This window comes from Periplaneta americana, chromosome 6 (assembly GCF_040183065.1).
Source record: "Periplaneta americana isolate PAMFEO1 chromosome 6, P.americana_PAMFEO1_priV1, whole genome shotgun sequence".
Taxonomy (NCBI): Eukaryota; Metazoa; Arthropoda; class Insecta; order Blattodea; family Blattidae; genus Periplaneta; species Periplaneta americana.
In genome coordinates this window covers 11953885-11975729 of record NC_091122.1, presented here as the reverse complement: position 1 = coordinate 11975729, position 21845 = coordinate 11953885, and the positions used below count along the sequence as shown (strand labels likewise).

The 21845-nt window shown below is 34.1% G+C and overlaps 1 protein-coding gene across 1 annotated transcript in view; it reads left to right on the top strand.

Annotated features, from left to right (window-relative positions):
- The window catches only part of LOC138702155 (transmembrane protease serine 9-like), a 117701-nt gene that overhangs the window by 12862 nt on the left and 82994 nt on the right, over nt 1-21845 (top strand). The window contains exon 2 of the mRNA XM_069829762.1: nt 15053-15288. Coding sequence (XP_069685863.1) covers nt 15055-15288 — 234 coding nt within the window. The 5' untranslated portion in view covers nt 15053-15054. The remainder of the gene's footprint in view (nt 1-15052; nt 15289-21845) is intronic.

Here is a 21845-nt window from a genome sequence, read left to right as displayed (position 1 = left end):
CCCTCCGGCCTCCCAACTAACACTCTGTATGCATTTCTGGATTCGCCCATACGTGCTGCATGCCCTGCCCATCTCAAACGTCTGGATTTAATGTTCCTAATTATGTCAGGTGAAGAATACAATGCGTGCAGCTCTGCGTTGTGTAACTTTCTCCATTCTCCTGTAACTTCATCCCGCTTAGCCCCAAATATTTTCCTAAGAACCTTATTCTCAAACACCCTTAATCTATGTTCCTCTCTCAAAGTGAGAGTCCAAGTTTCATAACCATACAGAACAACCGGTAATATAACATTCAGATTTTTTGACAGCAGACTAGATGACAAAAGCTTCTCAACCGAATAATAACACGCATTTTCCATATTTATTCTGCATTTAATTTCCTCCCGAGTGTCATTTATATTTGTTACTGTTGCTCCAAGATATTTGAATTTTTCCACCTCTTCGAAGGATAAATCTCCAATTTTTATAGATCCATTTCGTACAATATTCTGGTCACCACGAGACATAATCATATACTTAGTCTTTTCGGGATTTACTTCCAACCGTATCGCTTTACTTGCTTCAAGTAGAATTTCCGTTTTTTTCCCTAATCGTTTGTGGATTTTCTGCTAACATATTCACGTCATCCGCATAGACAGAAGTTATTATTATTATTATTATTATTATTATTATTATTATTATTATTATTATTATTATTATTATTATTATTCTATCCTTATACTGCTTGTTTGAGGCTTGAAAGTAATGTAGTTTTCCCTAAGATAGGTTACTAGCCTTATCGTTAGGTAGTCCAGTAGTGGGGCTGCCACTTTAGGAATAATAAACAATACATTAAAAGCTAAATTAGTACAAAAATCTACAAGAATAAAAATATATAATACACTAGCATTACCCACCCTTCTATACGGAAGCGAGATTTGGACATTAAAGAAAAAAGACATGAACAGAATCAAAGCAACGGAAATGAAATTTTTCAGGAGAACAGCAGGATATACTCTTTTAGACCGAAAAAGGAATGAAGAAATTTTAGAACAATTAGAAGTAGAGTCAGTAGAAGAAAAAATCACCAGATACAAATTCAATTGGCTAGATCATGTAAGAAGAATGGAAAATTCAAGAATCCCAAAAATTATGATGCAATATAAACCTAGAGGACATCGTCGACCAGGAAGACCGTTAAGAAGACTGCTAGATGGGGCCGAAACAGGTCTACAGAGGCCTAATTCGTGAAGGATGATGATGATGATGATGATGATTATTATTATTATTATTATTATTATCATCATCATCATCTTGACCTAATATAAGCTGCTTATCTAAACGAAATGATGCGTCATCCATTTGACCATCGACTGTGCACGTTCCCCTTGCCTATATGCAATTTGTCCGCCTTTTCAACTCTTTCGTAATGTAAATTATATACGTAGGCTAGTTTTATATAAGAACTTGGTAGTATATGTATCGTTGCTTCATGTATTTTGGAAACACATTAGAGAGCTTGAGTTAAGGACGTTACTAAGTTAAGACGAGCCCCTAATTGAAAGCCTGGCATAATTAGGATGTCACGGAGACAGTTTGTTCCACTTCGTGGTTTCATTGCTTACTGGCAGAAGAAATTGTGTTTTTACTGAGTTTTTATGTTGTTTGTCTGCTTGGTTTTTACAATAATTTTACGGTAAACAAAGTTTGAGATACACGGCAGTTCAAAAGAATAAATCGTAAAACAGCGAATGCCAGTAGGGGAAGTTATCTTCACCCTCGCCGCTCGGCACCTTGCTCGCCTGCTCTCTCTCTCTCTCTCTCTCTCTCTCTCTCTCTACACAACACAATACAACCAAATTAATGTGTTTTAGACAACAACCACGTACATACTCTACTTAGAAATGTTTTTATTGAACAGAACTAGACTCTTGCGGAAGTTTCTAAATAGTCTTAAATGATCAAGTTGTTATTTTTTTCTCCTCTCTCTTCTTTTTTTTTCTTTTATTTTTTTATTATCTTGATATATTACTTATCTAGCCGTACCCGTGCGCTCCGCTGCACCCATTAGAAATAAATATAAAGTAATTACATAATTAAAATAGGACATTTGATCCAGGGAACATTCGTGTTTGATAGAAGGATAAATCGTTTAATATGTTACTTAATTTAAATTGCATCCAAGTAATTAAAATGCGATCATTTTGGTCCAGAGACACTCATTTGGTGCAATGACAATTCCTTTAACATGTTTCCTAATTTTTATTACATGCAACCATAGTTTAATGAACATTGACATCATTTAGATTTAATGTGTATATTTTATTTTACTTGTAATAGGTTTCCATTGAATTATGATTATAACTTAATTTTAACCCTTGTTTTCTACGTATTCAGTAAATGACGCTTGGCCCACTATGGTTGTGAACCCTTCAAGTAACTTAAATTATATAATATAATATTACATATTATATTATATTATATTATATTATATTATATTATATCAGAAGTTACTGTAATAACATTATAGCATTATGTCCATCTAGAGAAACTACACTTTCCAATGGTGAGATAATAATTAATTATACAAATCGGTTAATTTAGCTTCCGATATTACTTCATACAAACACAAACATTCTGTGTAGGCTATCTTTCATAGCTTTCGATTGTTGCTGTCCAAAGCCCCTTATAGACGAAGTCATTTGTTTTTTAATTCATTACACGGCCTTAGATGGCAGTTATTTCAATTTTAAAACTCATTTATCTCATTAAATATCAGTCCTATCAAAATTTTTCAAGGAATAAAACTTATCGCAAATTATTGTTAAAGAAGCTTTTGTTATGTAACATTTTTCCCAAAAATCAGTAATAAGCGAGATATTTCGATTTATTCAATTCAGGCCCCCTTATAACCCCCCTTTTAAATAATGTATTTGGAATGCTATATAGCCTAAAATCTAAGTTACAACGAACTTAATTTATATTCCAATTTTAATCGAAATCCGTTCAGCCATTATCGCGTGAAAAGGTAACAAACATACAGACAGACAGACAGACAGACAAACAAAAATGTCAAAAAAGCGATTTTCGGTTTCAGGGTTGTTAATTATAATATGTTAGGACCAATTATTTTTGGAAAATCGAAAATTACCAGAAAAATTTTGGCTACAGATTTATTATTAGCAGGGAACGGATTTATATGGACTAAAAATATATGAAATATGTAAATATATATGTAGTTATTTTTACCAAAATATGGAATTAAATATGGATTTTTACCAAAATATGGAATTAAATATGGACTTAAAATTATAAAAAAATGACTATGTACGTTAAATATTGGTACATTTTAATCAAACTAAACAAAAAATATAATGGACGTACCTTATCTTCCAATGTAGTTTCAACAAAACACAATTTTTATTGTCTGTTACCATAACAATAGGTTACAAACATTTCTTTCAAGTGCTGAAAAGTGAATCTTCTTCTATTGTCTCTGAGGATAGATTTATACTGACTAAAAGAGCGTTCGACGTCACAAGAAGTAACTGGTACATAATTCAATTTCACAATGTCTGCTGGGGATAAGTCCAAGTTAATCTTCACTGTTGATTCACCACTCATCACAGCAACAACCTTTTGTAGTTCTTCATATCCAGGGTTTTTTGAAAGTACAGTGTCCACCTTAGCTCTTACTGCATCTGCAACTTTACCTCTACCACGATTCAGTTGTTCCACAGTACTATTTATAATTTCAAAACTTTCAGATAGTGAAAGGTGCCTATTTTGGAGACTTTTGAGCGTTTTTATGATGCATGAAAATGTATGCTGAATGTGAGCTAAGTCATTCTTCACACTTATGTCACAGGTAACTGTTTTCGCAGTATCAATTGAGACTGCATCTTCAGAGTCCAATGCAAGGAGAACATTGTTAATAGAGTCTATATGTTCGGCATAATATTCAACTGCTTCTAGCCATGTACCCCATCTAGTTAAAATTGGCTTTGGTGGCAATGGAATTTCAGGGTACATTTCTTTCAACACGTTAACTCTACTGGGAGCTTTGAGAAATACTTTTTTCACTGATGAAATCAACAAATCTACTTTAGGGAAATTGTCTCTGACCACTTCTGCCACACGATGAAATGCATGCGCCACACAAGTAAAATGAGTCAATTTAGGATATACAACAGATAATGCTTGTCCAGCTTTGACCATATAAGGGGCAGCATCGCTAATAAAGAATAACACATTATCGTACATAATACCCTTTGGCCACAGGATACCCATAGCTTCGTTGAACAGTTTAACTATAGTTTTGTTATTGCACTTTTCTAGAACATCACAATGTAAAAGAATTCGTTCAGAATATTGTTCACTTAACAAACCGATAACTACATTACCAACAAGTCTACCTTCTTTGTCGGGAGTCTCATCAATGGAAACCCAAATTGAACTATCTTTAATTTCATCTCTTATCTTCTGTATTGTCTCATCGTAGATGGATGGAGCATACGTCTTCCTAAGTGTTGACTCATCCGGGATTGTATGTTGAGTATATTTTTCAAGGAATTCCCTGAAGACCTTATTCTTTAGTTTGTAGAGAGGAATATCAGCAGAGATGAGAGAACGGCACAGGTCGATGTTAAACTCAGATCTTACATTCGATGTTGTTGGTTGTGTTAAAAACAATTGTCTCTGCTTGGAATTTAGTTGTTTGTTGGCCTGATGTTTACTAGTTGTAATGTGTTGTTGCACCAGGAACTTTTGTGTAGATGATACTGCACACTGACACAAATTACAAAATAATATTTTATTGTCAGTTGATAAACCATCTTCTTTAAATTCTGAAATGTAACTTGTTAGTTTTGATTTTAAATTGACTGAATGACGTACTTTTGGCATATTTACCGTCTTTATAGTATGATTTACAAAACTGAACCTATGTGTACTCTGACTGGCATTTAACTGTTGAGCTGCACAACTGAAGTCTGTTAAAAATTTTAAATTAAATTAATACAGTTTTGTAACTTACTTTCCCATTGTTGATAGGACTGCTAATTTTCAAATAACTCTGATGTTAAAGGGATTACTGAACATGTGTTTAAATCTCTATTGTTGAAATGTATTTTTAAAAGTTAATGGAATTTTGTTTTGTTTTATTGTTAAACCTAATATAATATGGACTGTTTTATATGAAATATGGAAAATATATGGAAATTAACGAAAATATGTACTAAACTCTAAAATATGGAAAAATATGGAAAATAAAAGTAGGATTTTTCAACCCTACACATTGTGAAACATAAAGATAATGCAAAATATAAATTATATTAGCTTTATAAGTAAATATGTATTTACATATAAATCCTTTCCCTGATTATTAGTATAGATTATTTGTATTTGTATGCCATTCAGTACGACTTTGCTAATCAACATTTTATGTCGTGTAACCCACATGTATTCTCCTATTAGTATATTAACTGTATAATATATCTCAAGTGAATTAATCGTCGAATTTATCTCGAGCATTTTAGGTCTTATAAATTGTATGTTTGTGTGTGTGTGTGTGTGTGTGTGTGTGTGTGAGTGAGTGAGTGCGAGTGTGACTGTAAGTGTGTATATCCCCCTTATGTTATGTAACCGATCTTGACTATTTGTAACTTTATATTATGTAACTGATCTTGACTAATTATTGTAATTTTCTACTATATTTTATGTAATTTCTAAGGTATTTTCTTTTGTGTTGTTTTGTAATCTAATTTTGTATTTCATGTATATTATTGAAACCTGGTTGAGTGGAAGAGAAGGCCTCATGGCCTTAACTCTGCCAGGCAAAATAAACCTACTGCTGCTGCTGCTACTACTACTACTACTACTACTACTACTACTACTACTACCACTACCACTACTACCACTACCACTACCACTACTACTTACTACTACCACTACTACTTACTACTACCACTACTACTTACTACTACTTACTACCACTACTACTTACTACTACTACTTACTACTACCACTACTTACTACTACTACTACTACTACTACTTACTACTACCTACTACTACTACTACTTACTACTACTACTACTACTTACTACTACTACTACTACTACTACTACTACTACTACTACTACTTACTACTACTACTTACTACTACTACTACTACTACTTACTACTACTACTACCTACTACTACTACTACTTACTACTTACTACTACTACTTACTACTACTTACTACTACTACTACTACTACTACTACTACTACTTACTACTACTACTACTACTTACTACTACTACTACTTACTACTACTACTACTACTTACTACTACTACTACTACTACCTACTACTTACTACTACTACTACTACTACTACTACTGCTACTACTACTACTACATATTCAACGACACACATTGCATTTCTGAAATACGTTATGGCAGTTACCTTGAACATAAATAGATTCATTTTCCCTTCTACCACCAACTCGTCTCGGTAGCCGAGAGGTCTAAAGCGTGACCAAAAAGCGTGCGTGCGTTTCGTTAAGATCAACGGATCGAATACTACCCTCCGGGAAGTCATAAAAAAAAGAGAGAGACATGACGCAAGGAAGAGAGAAGGAGGGGCTGGAGAGGGGAAACATGGTGAAGTTCCTCTTTTGCTTCGTAGATGCCGCATTCACTCTTTTTGTTCCACTTTCCTCCACTAGATGTTACCCCATCCTAAACCCCTATTTCCACTCTTTCCCGCTAGAGTATGTATCAAAGAACTTACAGTATTGCCGATATCACCCCTATGCCGACGACCTACAACTTTATATACATTCCAGACCCAATACGATCAATGAATTAATTGACAAGTTGAATTGTGACCTAGCCACTGTCTCCACTTGGGCGGCCAATTTCGGACTCGCACTTAATCCAAGTAAGATTCAAGTTATAATAATTGGACATAAGCGTTTAGTTAACTCCCTTAATAACAGTAATCTTTCAGTTGTTACCCTACACGCTAATCTCTTATTCATCTGTCGTAAAAAATCTTGGTTTCTTTTTCGATAATAATCTAAATTGGAATTTTCAAGTTAAAGAAACTATTAAAAAAATCTGTTCCTCCATTCACTGTTTGAGTCGCTTAAGAAACTTCTTGCCCCAGCAACTAAAACTTACCCTACTACAAACCCTAGTAGTGCCGCACTTCGATTATTGTGAGTTCTGTTAAGTGACTTAAGTTCTGAACTATCAGTCAAGATACAGCGAGCTCAGAATATGTGTGTCAGATACGTGTGCAACATCCGACGATATGATCACATATCACCGTCCTTCGCAAGTCTTTCGTGGCTCCGACTTAAAGAACGCAGAACATTACACTCTTTGTCTTTACTCTTTCGAATTCTGCACACTTCAACACCAAATTACCTTTCGTCTCGTTTCTCTTATCAATACTCTAACCACGACGTAAATACCAGATCACTTATCTGTGGCGCGTTAAGTATACCTCTTCATAGAACATCTCGTTATTCATCATCTTTTACAGTATCTACCTCGCGACAATGGAATTCCCTGTCACAAAGTGTTAGTGGCTGCAAGACAATAAACACCTTTAAAAACAGCTTAAAAGATAGCCTTCTTAGCATTTCACTCCATTCATACTGACTTAAACTATCACTGTCTACATTGTTACTCCTTCCTTTAGACATCATCCTGATTGTGCTGTACTTTCAAAATTGTCTCATAATAATCTCTTTCTGTTGTCTAACATTATTTGAAATATATTAACATTCTACGTATTTTAGCTTAATTCTGCTACACAATTGATCTCAATGTTTAATTAATAGTTCATAGTACAGAGTGATTTATATAGAACTGACACATTTCTTTCATTAATTGTTTCAAAACGAATTGTGCTAGCGACAACTTATTATACCTAAAATGTAGAGGAATTTTGGGAGATTATTTACCTCTATAGCAAATGTTGTCTGGCGTTGTCAAATCCGGAGATCTCGGTGGCCACAGGTTCCTGGAAATTATTCCGTCGTCACATAACCGGATAAATGGAACCATGCATCATCTGTGAACCATGTAATGGACAATATGGCAGGATTTTGCACAATGAACGTCTGAAACCAACGACAATAATTCAATCTTTTATCCTTATCAGGTTCCTGTAGCTGATGAACAACCGTAACCCTATATGTCTTTAGGCTCTCTGACACATTGAGTAGGTGTACCCTGTCTCCTGCGACAAACGTCTTAATGATTTTTTGGGTGACTGCTCCAGTCGTGCTCTTACGTCAACAACCGTGGGAAGCCTAGATGAACGATGCTTGCCCTTCTCACTCACCAGAGATCCAGTTGTTTCCAATTTGTTTACCAGTCCCAGTATTGTGTTTCTTTTGGGAGGATTGCGAACACCAAATTCTCTCTGGTATGCTCTTTGAGTAGCTGTAATTGAATTCGTAATCCAGTATTGCTTCACAAGGAAGAGTCGTTGATATAATGTGTACTGCATTTTCACGTTGACACAAAATGTCGAAAACAGCTGCCAACAATAGGAATAAAACATAAACCTCTGCGCATCTATTGACAAGGAATCGAAACTCCAGAATATTCTGCTGTTGGTTTCAGACGTCCATTGTTCAAAATCCTACCATATTGTCCACCACATGGTTCATAGATGAAGCATGGTTCCACTTATCCGGTTATGTGACGACCGAATAATTTCCAGGAATCTGTGGCCACCGAGATCTCCGTATTTAATAACGCCGGACAACATTTGCTATAGAGGTAAATAATCTCCCAAAATTCCTCTACATTTTAGGTATAATAAGTTGTCTCTAGCACAATTCGTTTTTAAAACAATTAATGAAAGAAATGTGTCAGTTCTATATAAATCACTCTGTATTTTGTTGTTTAATTCGTAAATAACTCTTGTATACATGTAATTCTTACCTAAATCAAATTGTTGAATTCTTTGTAAGTTGATACATATGTATGTATACTTTTTGCTGGTTGAGTGGAAGAGAAGGTCTTACGGCCTTAACTCTGCTAGCTAAAATAAATCATTATTATTATTATTATTATTATTATTATTATTATTATTATTATTATTATTATTATTATTATTATTATTATTATGTGGTGAGCTTGTAGCGGAAAAGTGGAAAGGGGTCGTGGGCGGAGCTTAGAGTTCGCTGTTTTACGATTTCCAAAACTGGGACCAATGCTATTGCTGTCTGATTACTATACTAGAGTCCTGGCTTTGGTTACTTTGAGTACAAGTTAGATGCACATGGATCATACTATATTCGCTTTGAACGGTAGAGCTCTGAGTCGTCTAACCGCTCCGTTTCGTGTGTTTAAGCTTACTTCTGCTCAAGGGGAGCCTCCACTGAAAACCATGAAAATTTTCCAAAATACTTAGATTGACTATGTCACTTCTTTAGAATGTATATTTTCATACCCCAAATCGATTTAATTAAATTCTGATTACAAATATGTTTAAACATTTTTTTAATTCATGAAGAAGAGCTGTCATTATTTTTTCATTAAATAATTACTTTTTAGAAATTTCTAATTACAAATCTAGTAACTTTTTGTTCTAAAGTTGGATCCCTGAAGTTACTAGATGAATGTAGCGGAGGAGAATTGTACAGGGACAGCATTTTATTTTTACTTCAATTTTTATTGTACCTGAGTTTTTTAATGTACTTCACTCCCACCCCTTCTACTAAAGTTCAACCGTCCTCACACAGATCCAAGACCGCATATACAGTCATAGTAGTACCACGGTCATAGTAAGTAGTACGTTCCAAAAATATCTTCGCGTTTTCCGTGACGAAAGAGCTTTCAATATTGAATCATTTTCGCACATGTACTGTCGTCCATTTCCCTACGTCGCATCCCGGTTTCCCCCACCTGCTTCTATTCGCCTCTCTGTAAAGGCTAGTGGCTGGGCTGTCTTAGCTCTTTTCTGAGAACATTAATTTCTGTTAGGATTTGGACGTCTACGTAATATTATACAACTGTTTGAAATAACTTAAATAAAAGGACCTCGTTAAGTAATTAATTGTCACGTGATTTCCCCCCTTTCTACGACCCTGCGACATAACCACTTGGACGGACAGTAGATAGCATGTCTGAGTAATTTTATCTTTTCGGATCGGGCAGAAGTAAAAATTGAATTTACAGTACGTAAGGTACTCTTTTATAGAGCAGGTACAGAATTATTTCAACATGAGTTACTAGTACGAAGGACGAAACTGGTAATTGGAATTAGGTACACTAGTCTATAGTGCGATAATATGCACATTAGAACTGAAGCCTGTATCGAAATGAACGGCCACCATTTTCAAAAATGTGTTTAAATATCTATATTATGATTATTTTTCAATTTAACTTCATTCTCTATATTGTACGCTAATGTGCTGTACACAGTATAATATACACTGCATAATGAATACGTCCACATGGACAGCTCAGTTCGTGAGTAAAAACACTTATTGTTAATTTGTTAATACTGTACTGTATTTTGATTAAACAAAAGCTAACGATAATTATCAAACTCAAAGCGTGATATTTCCTAGTTTACGTAAATGGATGAAATACTTTTCTTCCCTCCTATACCTAGTAAAGTGATTTGTTTGTATATTACACCAGTATCATCGAACTCCAGTCGTGGAGATGGGTAGAAACGGTGTTTCCGGTTGATCCAAAGGTATAGCCAGGTTAATATTATAAATGCTAGTAGAAATAAAATTATGTCCCTGTAGATATAACACGCATAAATACACACAAACAATTTCATCACAAAATGTTGGATAGTTTTGAGTTATGTGGGAAACGCTTCATCACTGCACAGTGAACTGAATTTTGAAAAAAAAAAAAAAAATGTAAATATTTTTTTTATCGTAAAAATATTTTTTCATATACATCTTGATTACACAACTTTTAACACTGTGTCACTTCGGAATATGTATGATATGACTTTCTCGTGTTAAATTCTGTCGTACCTTGTTTACATGTTTCGACCTGTTATTGGTCTTCTTCAGAATTGGTCGTTGCTGGTCTTGGCGCCTCTTGTTTTCTTTCCTGTGGGGGTGTGTTTTTGTAGTGTAATGTGGAGTCAAAGAGTGTGTGTGTGTTCTAAAATTGAGTTGTGTGTTGAGAATTTCATTAGGATGTGTTTTTGTGTGTCTGTATATTTCGTATTGTTCTAGTGTGTTTAGTTTCTGGCTTTTTGGTTGGATGTGTAGAATTTCCATGTCTGTGTTGATGTCTCTATAGGTGTGGTTAGCATTTGTGTTGTCTTCTGCATATGTGGAAGTGTTTTGTAATTTTGTTATGGCTGTGATGTGTTCTTTGTAACGTGTTTGAAATGATCTGCCTGTCTGTCCTATGTAGAAGTTGTTGCAGGTGTTACATTTGAGTTTGTATACGCCTGTGTTGTTGTATTTGTTTGTTTGTGTTGTTTGTGTGTTGAGATGTTTTTGTAGAGTATTATTTGTTCTGTATGCGATGTTGCAATTTAATTTCTAGAATGAGGTTTGTTTTCGTATGTTAGTGTGATGTATTTTTTGTGTTCTTTGTGTTGTATTCTTATATTTTTTGTGATTGTTTTTTGTCTTACGTATTATGTTGTCTATTATGTTGGGGTTGTATCCGTTTTCTTGTGCTGTGTATTTGATTGTGTTTAGCTCTTCTTTGTAATCACGTAATCATTTTACTGTTGTAAGCTGTACCTAACCCCTTAAGACAGAGTAGAGACGAAACAAACTCCGTTACGAAATACGAAGTCGAAAGTAGTGGAAACACTAGTAATGCTCCACTCCGATTATTGTGATTTTCTACTGACTGACCTCAATGTCAACCAGTCGCAAAAATTACAACGTGTTCATAATTCTTGTGTTTACTTCGTCTGCCAGTCCATCGCGCTGACCACATTACCCCATCCTTCCAAACTCTGAACTGGCTACGGCTAAACGAACGTAGAAATTTTAATTCCCTTGTTCTCCTTTTACAAGTCCTTCACACCTCTACACCTACCTACCTTGCCTCCCGTTTCAGTTACCTGTCATCATATCATAATCACTTCACACGCACGCAAAATAGCCGCATACTAGCCATACGATCACATAAGACATCATCGTATTCATCATCATACACAATCTCGCTCTCGCGCTTGTGGAATACCCTACCCAGTGACATCAGAGACTGTCGGAATTTAGTAGCGTTCAAAAGCAAACTCCTTAAGCATTTTCTTACTGCGTAGAGTAGGTTTAATTTTTACTTAATTAATAAAAAAAAAAGCTTCTCGCTTCTTAACTTTTACAATAAACTGTCTAGCTTCTATTAATCAGTTAATCTTTTAGTACTTTGATTTTTATTCTATTTGTAAATTCAATATTAATTGTAATTATAATTGTAAATTGTATTCTTAATATCGTAGTTGTAAACATCTGGTAGAGGGGAAGAGAAGGCCTCATGGCCTTATCTCTACCAGATTAAATAAATTAATTAATTAATTAATTGAATTAATTAGATAAATAAATTAAATCAAATTAAATAAATAAATTAATTAATTTAATTAATTAAATACAATAACTTAAATCAAATAAATAAATCAATCAATTAAAATAAATAAATAAGTTAAATTAAATAAATTGAATAATTACAATAAATAAATTAATAAATAATTAAATAAATAAATAAATTTAAATTAAATAAATTAAATAAAATAAATAAATAAATAAAATAAATAAATAAATAAAATAAAATTAATAAATCCCTAAAATTAATTACATAAATTAAATTAAATAAATAAAATTAAATAAATTATGTTCAGTAAATTAATAAATAAAATAAATTAAATAAATTAATTAATTAGAATAAATAAATAAGTTAAATTAATTTGAATAAATTGAAATAAATAAATTAATAAATAATTAAATAAATAAAATAAAATAAATTTAAATTAAATTAAATTAATAAAATAAATTAAATTATTTAATTAAATAAATTTAATTTAATTAATTAAATAAATTAATTAAATCAATTAAATTAATTTCAATAAATACGTACATGAAATAAATTAAATGAATACATAAATTAATTAATTAAATAAATTACTTAATATAATTAAATTAAATAAGATAAGTTAAATCAAATAAATTAATAAAAACAAAAAATTAATTTAGTTAAATTAAATAAATTGAATAAATTAAAATAAATAAATTAATAAATAATTAAATAAATAAAATAAAATAAATTTAAATTGAATTAAATTAATAAAATAAATTAAATTATTTAATTAAATAAATTTAATTTAATTAATTAATTAAAATAAATAAATTAATTAAATCAATTAAATTAATTTCAATAAATAAGTACATGAAATAAATTAAATTAATACATAAATTAATTAATTAAATAAATTAATTAATATAATTAAATTAAATAATTAAATAAGATAAGTTAAATCAAATAAATTAATTAAAACAAAAAATTAATTTAGTTAAATTAAATAAATTGAATAAATTAAAATAAATAAATTAATAAATAATTAAATAAATAAAATAAAATAAATAAATTTAAATTAAATTAAATTAATAAAATAGTTTAAAATGAAATAAATAAATAAAATTAAATAAATTGAAATAAATAAATAAATAATGAAATAAATGAAATAAAATAAATAAGTAAATTTAAATTAAATTAAATTAATTAATTAATTAAATGGTTAAATAAATCAATGAATGAATAAATGAATAAACTGGTAGTCTATAGTTCCGGATAGGTAGCAGGTGGACATGTAATCGTGCATGCATTGAAATCTTCTTATTACTTTGTAATCAATATATAATTCGCGGGAAAAAGGATATCGTTTCTTTAAGGCCCGAACCCGACAGGCTTAAGTAAATTTCAACCCGAACCCTGCCATGCCAAGGCCCACGGGCTTGACCCGAGCCCATGCAGTTTTCACCAAATTCATACGTAGGCATACATTCTCATGCATTATTTGAGATCTAATGTTGAGAAATCTTAAGTATCTAAAAAATTAAAAGCTAAAAACATATATCTTTTGTAACTAAAAAATATGAATAAATGTCTGATTTTCAAAAAATTTATTGTACCTCAACTAACCTCGATATAATGGATTTCTCAACGTTAATATCTTCACCTGAATGCAAGAACTAGGTAACTTGATTTTTCATATTTTGTGACATTGTCCATTTACTTATTTATTTCACTAAGGAATATGTCTCGTTTTCTTTTACCTAGTTGTTACATTGGAAAATAGATCTCCCTGGTATCGTTCAACCAGTTATAGTTCTTGCATTCAGGTGACAATATATCGCCTTGAGTCAGGACTCCTGTGTATAAATACAATATGCATGAAACATTTTGATTGTATCACAAATATCCACAATTAAAATAAAATTAACCTCGAAACTAGCAGTCCGATTGAACTGAAAATTTTTACGCACCTATTAATCCAATCGAACAAACAGGTAAAAAATTAAAAAAAAAATTCAATTAAAATTGTCAACATTTCAAACCTCAGCCCTGGTGTCCATCAAAATAAATAAATAAATACCTATTATGTATTTTGCAATGTTAAATGTATGGTTAATTAAAAAATTAGTCGAAAGCCGGCATATTTTGGTTTATTACATGATTGTCGTCTTCTTTACATGAATTTGCGCTTTTGCACAACAATTAAATACAGTTACAAACAAGGCACTGTACAATGTTATGTGTTATAAAATTATGAAGAATAATCATTTTAAATATATAAACAATCATTTTAAAGTCCTAATCAAATGCTTTCAAGACTAATATAAAAATTCAAGGTCGAAAAGGTGACTCCTGTATGAGTCTCTACGTAATATTAATCTAATAGAGAAATTTGTCTCTACTTTACTAATTAATTTTCCTTTCTTTCTGCCTACTCTTCTATCGTAACTTATCCATTCCCTTCATGCTTTCTTACTAAACTCCTTCGTTACTCTCACTCTCTCTTTTACTTCTTTTCTCGCATTCATCATTCAGCCACTGTTCGATGATTCATACAGGAATGGGGCTTCGTCCCCTGGCGCTCGAGCTGCTGCTGTTGGTGCTGCCCCTGTCTTCGCCCGCCAAGCACTCCAGTCTGCAGCATCCCCCTTCGCCCTGTCCAAGCATATTCTCGTACGAGGGCCGCGACGCGGAACCTGGTCGCTGGTTCGGTGTCATCCTGCTCAACGTGGACCAACTCGTCACGGGCCTGCGCCTTGACGTCAAGCTAGACAGGCCTGCCAACGTGCTCGGGGTAGGTCAGCTGAATTCATTCCTCTCCATTACTCTTTTGATCTTATGGCTACCTCTGTTTTCGCTTTATGCCCCTCTTCTTTTCTCCTGTTCTGCTTGTTTCTTGGTCTTATTACCGCACTTGTTTTTGTATTACGCCCTTCTTCTTTTCTTCTGTTCTGGTTGTTTCTTGGTCTTACAACCGCCCTTGTTTTTGTATTACGCCCATCTTCTTTTCTTCTGTTCTGGTTGTTTCTTGGTCTTATATCCGCCCTTGTTTTTGTACTACGCCCTTCTTCTTTCCTTCTGTTCTGCTTGTTTCTTGGTCTTACAACCGCCCTTGTTTTTGTATTACGCCCATCTTCTTTTCTTCTGTTCTGGTTGTGTCTTGGTCTTATATCCGCCCTTGTTTTTGTATTACGCCCTACTTCTTTTATGGTTGTTTCTTGGTCTTATATCCGCCCTTGTTTTTGTATTACGCCCAACTTCTTTTATGGTTGTTCTTTGGTCTTATAACCGCCCTTGTTTTTGTATTACGCCCATCTTCTTTTCTTTTGTTCTGGTTGTGTCTTGGTCTTATATCCGCCCTTGTTTTTGTATTACGCCCAACTTCTTTTATGGTTGCTTCTTGGTCTTATATCCGCCCTTGTTTTTGTATTACGCCCAACTTCTTTTCTGGTTGTTCTTTGAACTTATATCCGCCCTTGTTTTTGTATTACGCCCTTCTTTTCTTCTGTTCTGGTTCTTTCTTGGTCTTATATCCGCCCTTGTTTTTGTATTACGCCCTTCTTCTTTTCTTCTGTTCTGCTTGTTTCTTGGTCTTATATCCGCCCTTGTTTTTCTATTACGCCCAACTTCTTATATGGTTGTTTCTTGGTCTTATATCCGCCCTTGTTTTTGTATTACGCCCAACGTTTCTGGTTGTTTCTTGGTCTTATATCCGCCCTTGTTTTTCTATTACGCCCAACTTCTTTTCTGGTTGTTTCCTGGTCTTATATCCGCCCTTGTTTTTCTATTACGCCCAACTTCTTTTCTGCTTGTTTCTTGGTCTTATATCCACTCTTGTTTTTGTATCACGCCCTTCTTTCCTTCTGTTCTGTTTGTTTCTTGGTCTTATATCCGCCCTTGTTTTTCTATTACGCCCAACTTCTTTTCTGGTTGTTCCTTGGTCTTATATCCGCCCTTGTTTTTGTATTACGCCCTTCTTCTTTTCTTCTGTTCTGCTTGTTTCTTGGTCTTATATCCGCCCTTGTTTTTCTATTACGCCCAACTTCTTTTCTGGTTGTTTCTTGGTCTTATATCCGCCCTTGTTTTTCTATTACGCCCAAATTCTTTTCTGCTTGTTTCTTGGTCTTATATCCGCCCTTGTTTTTCTATTACGCCCAACTTCTTTTCTGGTTGTTTCTTGGTCTTATATCCGCCCTTGTTTTTCTATTACGCCCAACTTCTTTTCTGGTTGTTCCTTGGTCCTATATCCGCCCTTGTTTTTGTATTACGCCCTTCTTCTTTTCTTCTGTTCTGCTTGTTTCTTGGTCTTATATCCGCCCTTGTTTTTCTATTACTCCCAACTTCTTTTCTGGTTGTTTCTTGGTCTTATATCCGCCCTTGTTTTTCTATTACGCCCAACTTCTTTTCTGGTTCTTTCTTGGTCTTATATCCGCCCTTGTTTTTGTATTACGCCCAACTTCTTTTCTGCTTGTTTCTTGGTCTTATATCCACCCTTGTTTTTCTATTACGCCCAACTTCTTTTCTGGTTGTTTCTTGGTCTTATATCCGCCCTTGTTTTTGTATTACGCCATCTTCTTTTCTGATTGTGTCTTGGTCTTATAAACGCCCTTGCTTTTGCATTGTGCCCCTATGCTCTTCTTCTCCTCTGCTTCTCTCTGCTTGGTATAGCAGCTTTTTTTTTAATTTATTCTCCTCTCCTCCTCCTCTCCTTCTCTCTGCTTGGTATAGCAGCTTTTTTTTTAATTTATTTTCCTCTCCTCTCCTCCTCCTCGCCTTCTCTCTGCTTGGTATAGCAGCTTTTTTTTTTTAATTTATTTACTTCTCCTCTCCCCCTCCTCGCCTTCTCTCTGCTTGGTATAGCAGCTTTTTTTTTAATTTGTTTACCTCTCCTCTCCTCCTCCTCGCCTTCTCTCTGCTTGGTATAGCAGCTTTTTTTTTAATTTATTTTCCTCTCCTCTCCTCCTCCTCGCCTTCTCTCTGCTTGGTATAGCAGCTTTTTTTTAATTTATTTACCTCTCCTCTCCTCCTCCTCGCCTTCTCTCTGCTTGGTATAGCAGCTTTTTTTTAAATTTATTTTCCTCTCCTCTCCTCCTCGCCTTCTCTCTGCTTGGTATAGCAGCTTATTTTTTTAATTTATTTACTTCTCCTCTCCCCCTCCTCGCCTTCTCTCTGCTTGGTATAGCAGCTTTTTTTTTAATTTGTTTACCTCTCCTCTCCTCCTCCTCGCCTTCTCTCTGCTTGGTATAGCAGCTTTTTTTTTAATTTATTTTCCTCTCCTCTCCTCCTCCTCGCCTTCTCTCTGCTTGGTATAGCAGCTTTTTTTTTATTTATTTACTTCTCCTCTCCCCCTCCTCGCCTTCTCTCTGCTTGGTATAGCAGCTTTTTTTTCTATTTGTTTACCTCTCCTCTCCTCCTCCTCGCCTTCTCTCTGCTTGGTATAGCAGCTTTTTTTTTAATTTGTTTACCTCTCCTCTCCTCCTCCTCGCCTTCTCTCTGCTTGGTATAGCAGCTTTTTTTTTAATTTATTTTCCTCTCCTCTCCTCCTCCTCGCCTTCTCTCTGCTTGGTATAGCAGCTTTTTTTTTAATTTATTTTCCTCTCCTCTCCTCCTCCTCGCCTTCTCTCTGCTTGGTATAGCAGCTTTTTTTTTAATTTATTTACCTCTCCTCTCCTCCTCCTCGCCTTCTCTCTGCTTGGTATAGCAGCTTTTTTTTTAATTTATTTTCCTCTCCTCTCCTCCTCCTCGCCTTCTCTCTGCTTGGTATAGCAGCTTTTTTTTTTAATTTATTTACTTCTCCTCTCCCCCTCCTCGCCTTCTCTCTGCTTGGTATAGCAGCTTTTTTTTTAATTTGTTTACCTCTCCTCTCCTCCTCCTCGCCTTCTCTCTGCTTGGTATAGCAGCTTTTTTTTTAATTTATTTACCTCTCCTCTCTTCCTCCTCTCCTTCTCTCTGCTTGGTATAGCAGCTTTTTTCTTTAATTTATTTACCTCTCCTCTCCTCCTCCTCTGCTTCTTTCTTCTTGTATAGCATGTCCTGTCTTTAATTTGCCTAGAATACCCTTCTCTCCGCTTCTTTCTTGTTGTATATCAGCTGCTGTCTTTATTTTAATTATTCTTCCCTTCTCTCTGCTTCTTTCTTATTGTATATCAGCTGCTGTCTTTATTTTAATTATTCTTCCCTTCTCTCTGCTTCTTTCTTATTGTATATCAGCTGCTGTCTTTATTTTAATTATTCTTCCCTTCTCTCCGCTTCTTTCTTATTGTATATCAGCTGCTGTCTTTATTTTAATTATTCTTCCCTTCTCTCTGCTTCTTTCTTATTGTATATCAGCTGCTGTCTTTATTTTAATTATTCTTCCCTTCTCTCCGCTTCTTTCTTATTGTATATCAGCTGCTGTCTTTATTTTAATTATTCTTCCCTTCTCTCCGCTTCTTTCTTATTGTATATCAGCTGCTGTCTTTATTTTAATTATTCTTCCCTTCTCTCTGCTTCTTTCTTATTGTATATCAGGTGCTGTCTTTATTTTAATTATTCTTCCCTTCTCTCTGCTTCTCTCTTCTTCTCATAGCAGCTCTTGTCTTTTCTAAGTAATGAGAAATTGTCAAATAGAAAGTACAATAAGTATATTTACAATATTAATTCACACAATGAAATGGAAGTTAAACAGAAACATTTATGCCAACATTTTTATTTAAAACTCGTTACGGCTTGGAAATGAATTATTTGCGAGCCACACTAAATGCAGCTTGAAATCTAGTAATATATTTTAAATTGCGGTTTTTTGGCGGTAATTTATTAAACACGTTTAAAGCCACAATGTGAAACCGCCTTGTATTTACATTTAATCTTGTATTTGTAAAATGCAACCGGTAATTATACATAGTTGTGCATACCGGATTTCATCTGAAATGGATTTAAGTTTTTATTAACTTTGATTAAACACTGAAACATATAAATGTCAGCCAGAGTACACCCCATAACAAATAGAAGTCTACAAAGGGCGTCATAGAAGGATCAGTAACAGTACCACTAGTTTTTTCCTGCAGGATTAAATTCCTTACGGTATATTTTTATTTTCTTAGGTTATTTTACGACGCTGTATCGACATATAGGTTATTTAGCGTCTGAATAATATGAAGGTGATAATGCCGGTGAAATGAGTTCGGGGTCCAGCACCGAAAGTTACCCAGCATTTGCTCGTATTGGGTTGAGGGAAAACCCCGGAAAAAACCTCAACCAGGTATCTTGTCCCGACCGGGATTCGAACCCGGGCCACCTTGTTTCGGGGCCATACGCGCTGACGGTTACTCCACAGGTGTTGACCTTACCGTATATATCCCACTGCTGTTATCCCACATATGAATCCCACAATGTAATTATAGTATTAGACTGCACTGTTAAGAAGTGCTTGAAAGGTCTTTCTGACCATTTTCTTTATTTCTCAGCAACTAGATAGCTCTAGATAATCTCGTACAAGGAGAGTTTATATGAGGGTCCCAATTCATAGTTGGGGCCAATATATTTGTTAATAATTTCGCAACATCGTGTAGTGATTCAATATCACCCTTCCCATCTATTTTCTCTTTCTCTCTGTTTGTCTCTTTTTGTCCCTATCTTTTTCTTTATTTCTCTTCTGTTCTGCCATCTTCTCCTCTCTTGAGTTCGACGTCACTTTTTTTTCTCCTCTTCATCCAGCCATCAGATACTCCTTTATTTGCATTTCTAAATATAATAAGGCTGGTATTACACTCTTTGACAGAGAATATGGTAAAATATTTTACCAAAGTTCTGTGATAAAATGTAGGATATCAAGTATATTACTCTATATAAAATATTTTATCAAAGATAATATAAAATTTAGGAACAAGAATCATCAGCCTTCATTTATAGTCAAATAATATATATATATATATATATATATATATATATATATATATATATATATATAACAGATATAGTTTGGAATTGAATGGGTTACACCAGCTGCTTGTCTATGCGGATGACGTGAATATGTTAGGAGAAAATCCACAAACGATTAGGAAAACACGGGAATTTTACTGGAAGCAAGTAAAGAGATAGGTTTGGAAGTAAATCCCGAAAAGACAAAGTATATGATTATGTCTCGTGACCAGAATATTGTACGAAATGGAAATAGGCTATAAAAATTGAAAATATATCTTTTGAGAGGTAGAGAAATTCAAATTTCTTGGAGGAACAGTAACAAATATAAATGATACTCGGGAGGAAATTAAACACAGAATAAATATGAGAAATGCCTATTATTATTCGGTTGAGTAGCTTTTATCATCCAGTCTGCTGTCGAAAAATCTGAAAGTTAGAATTTATAAAACAGTTACATTACCGGTTGTTCCGTATGGTTGTGAAACTTGGACTCTCACTTTGAGAGAGGAACATATGTTAAGGGTGTTTGAGAATAAGGTGCTTAGGAAAATATTTGGGGCTAAGAGGGATGAAGTTACAGGAGAATGGAGAAAGCTACACAACACAGAACTGCACGCATTGTATTCTTCACCTGACGTAATTAGGAACATTAAAACCAGACGTTTGAGATGGACAGGATATGTAGCACGTATGGGCGAATCCAGAAATGCATATAGAGTGTTAGTTGGGAGGTCAGAGGGAAAAGGACCTTTAGGGAGGCCGAGACGTAGAAGATAATATTAAAATGAATTTGAGGGAGGTGGGATATGATGATAGAGAATGAATTAATCTTGTTCAGGATAGAGACCAATGGCGGGCTTATGTGAGGGCGGGAATGAACCTCCGGGTTCGTTAAAAGCCAGTAAGTAAGGAAGTATAAGAATTTCTATACATCATTTTGAAGAATGAAAACACTGTAATGTTTCTTTTGTAACAGCCTGTACTCATGTGTTAGAAGTCTGCAGGTGTTCAGGCCGGCACTTGGAGAAATATGAATAACATACTGCACAACAATGCAGAAAAAAGAAAAGTGATCCCGGTATAATGTGTGAACTTAAAGACGTGAGATTAAATAAAATAATTAGAATTTACACTTCATAATACGAAGATATACCATATTATGATATATTGCCTTTTTAAATAAACAGATAAAGTAAATGTAAAATTGGTCCACTGATGTGGAGTAATGGTTAGTACGTCTGGCCATGAAACAAGCGGGCCCAGGTTCACACCCTGGTTGGAACAAGTTACTTGGTTGGGGTTTTTCCTCAACCATTTGAGTAAAATCGCTGGTTAATTGTCGGTGTTGGACCTCGAACTCATTTCGCCATCATTAATTGACATATCATCATCCATACATTAGCCTGGGTTAAGTTTACGGTGCGGCGTGCTGTACTTGTACAAGAGCGC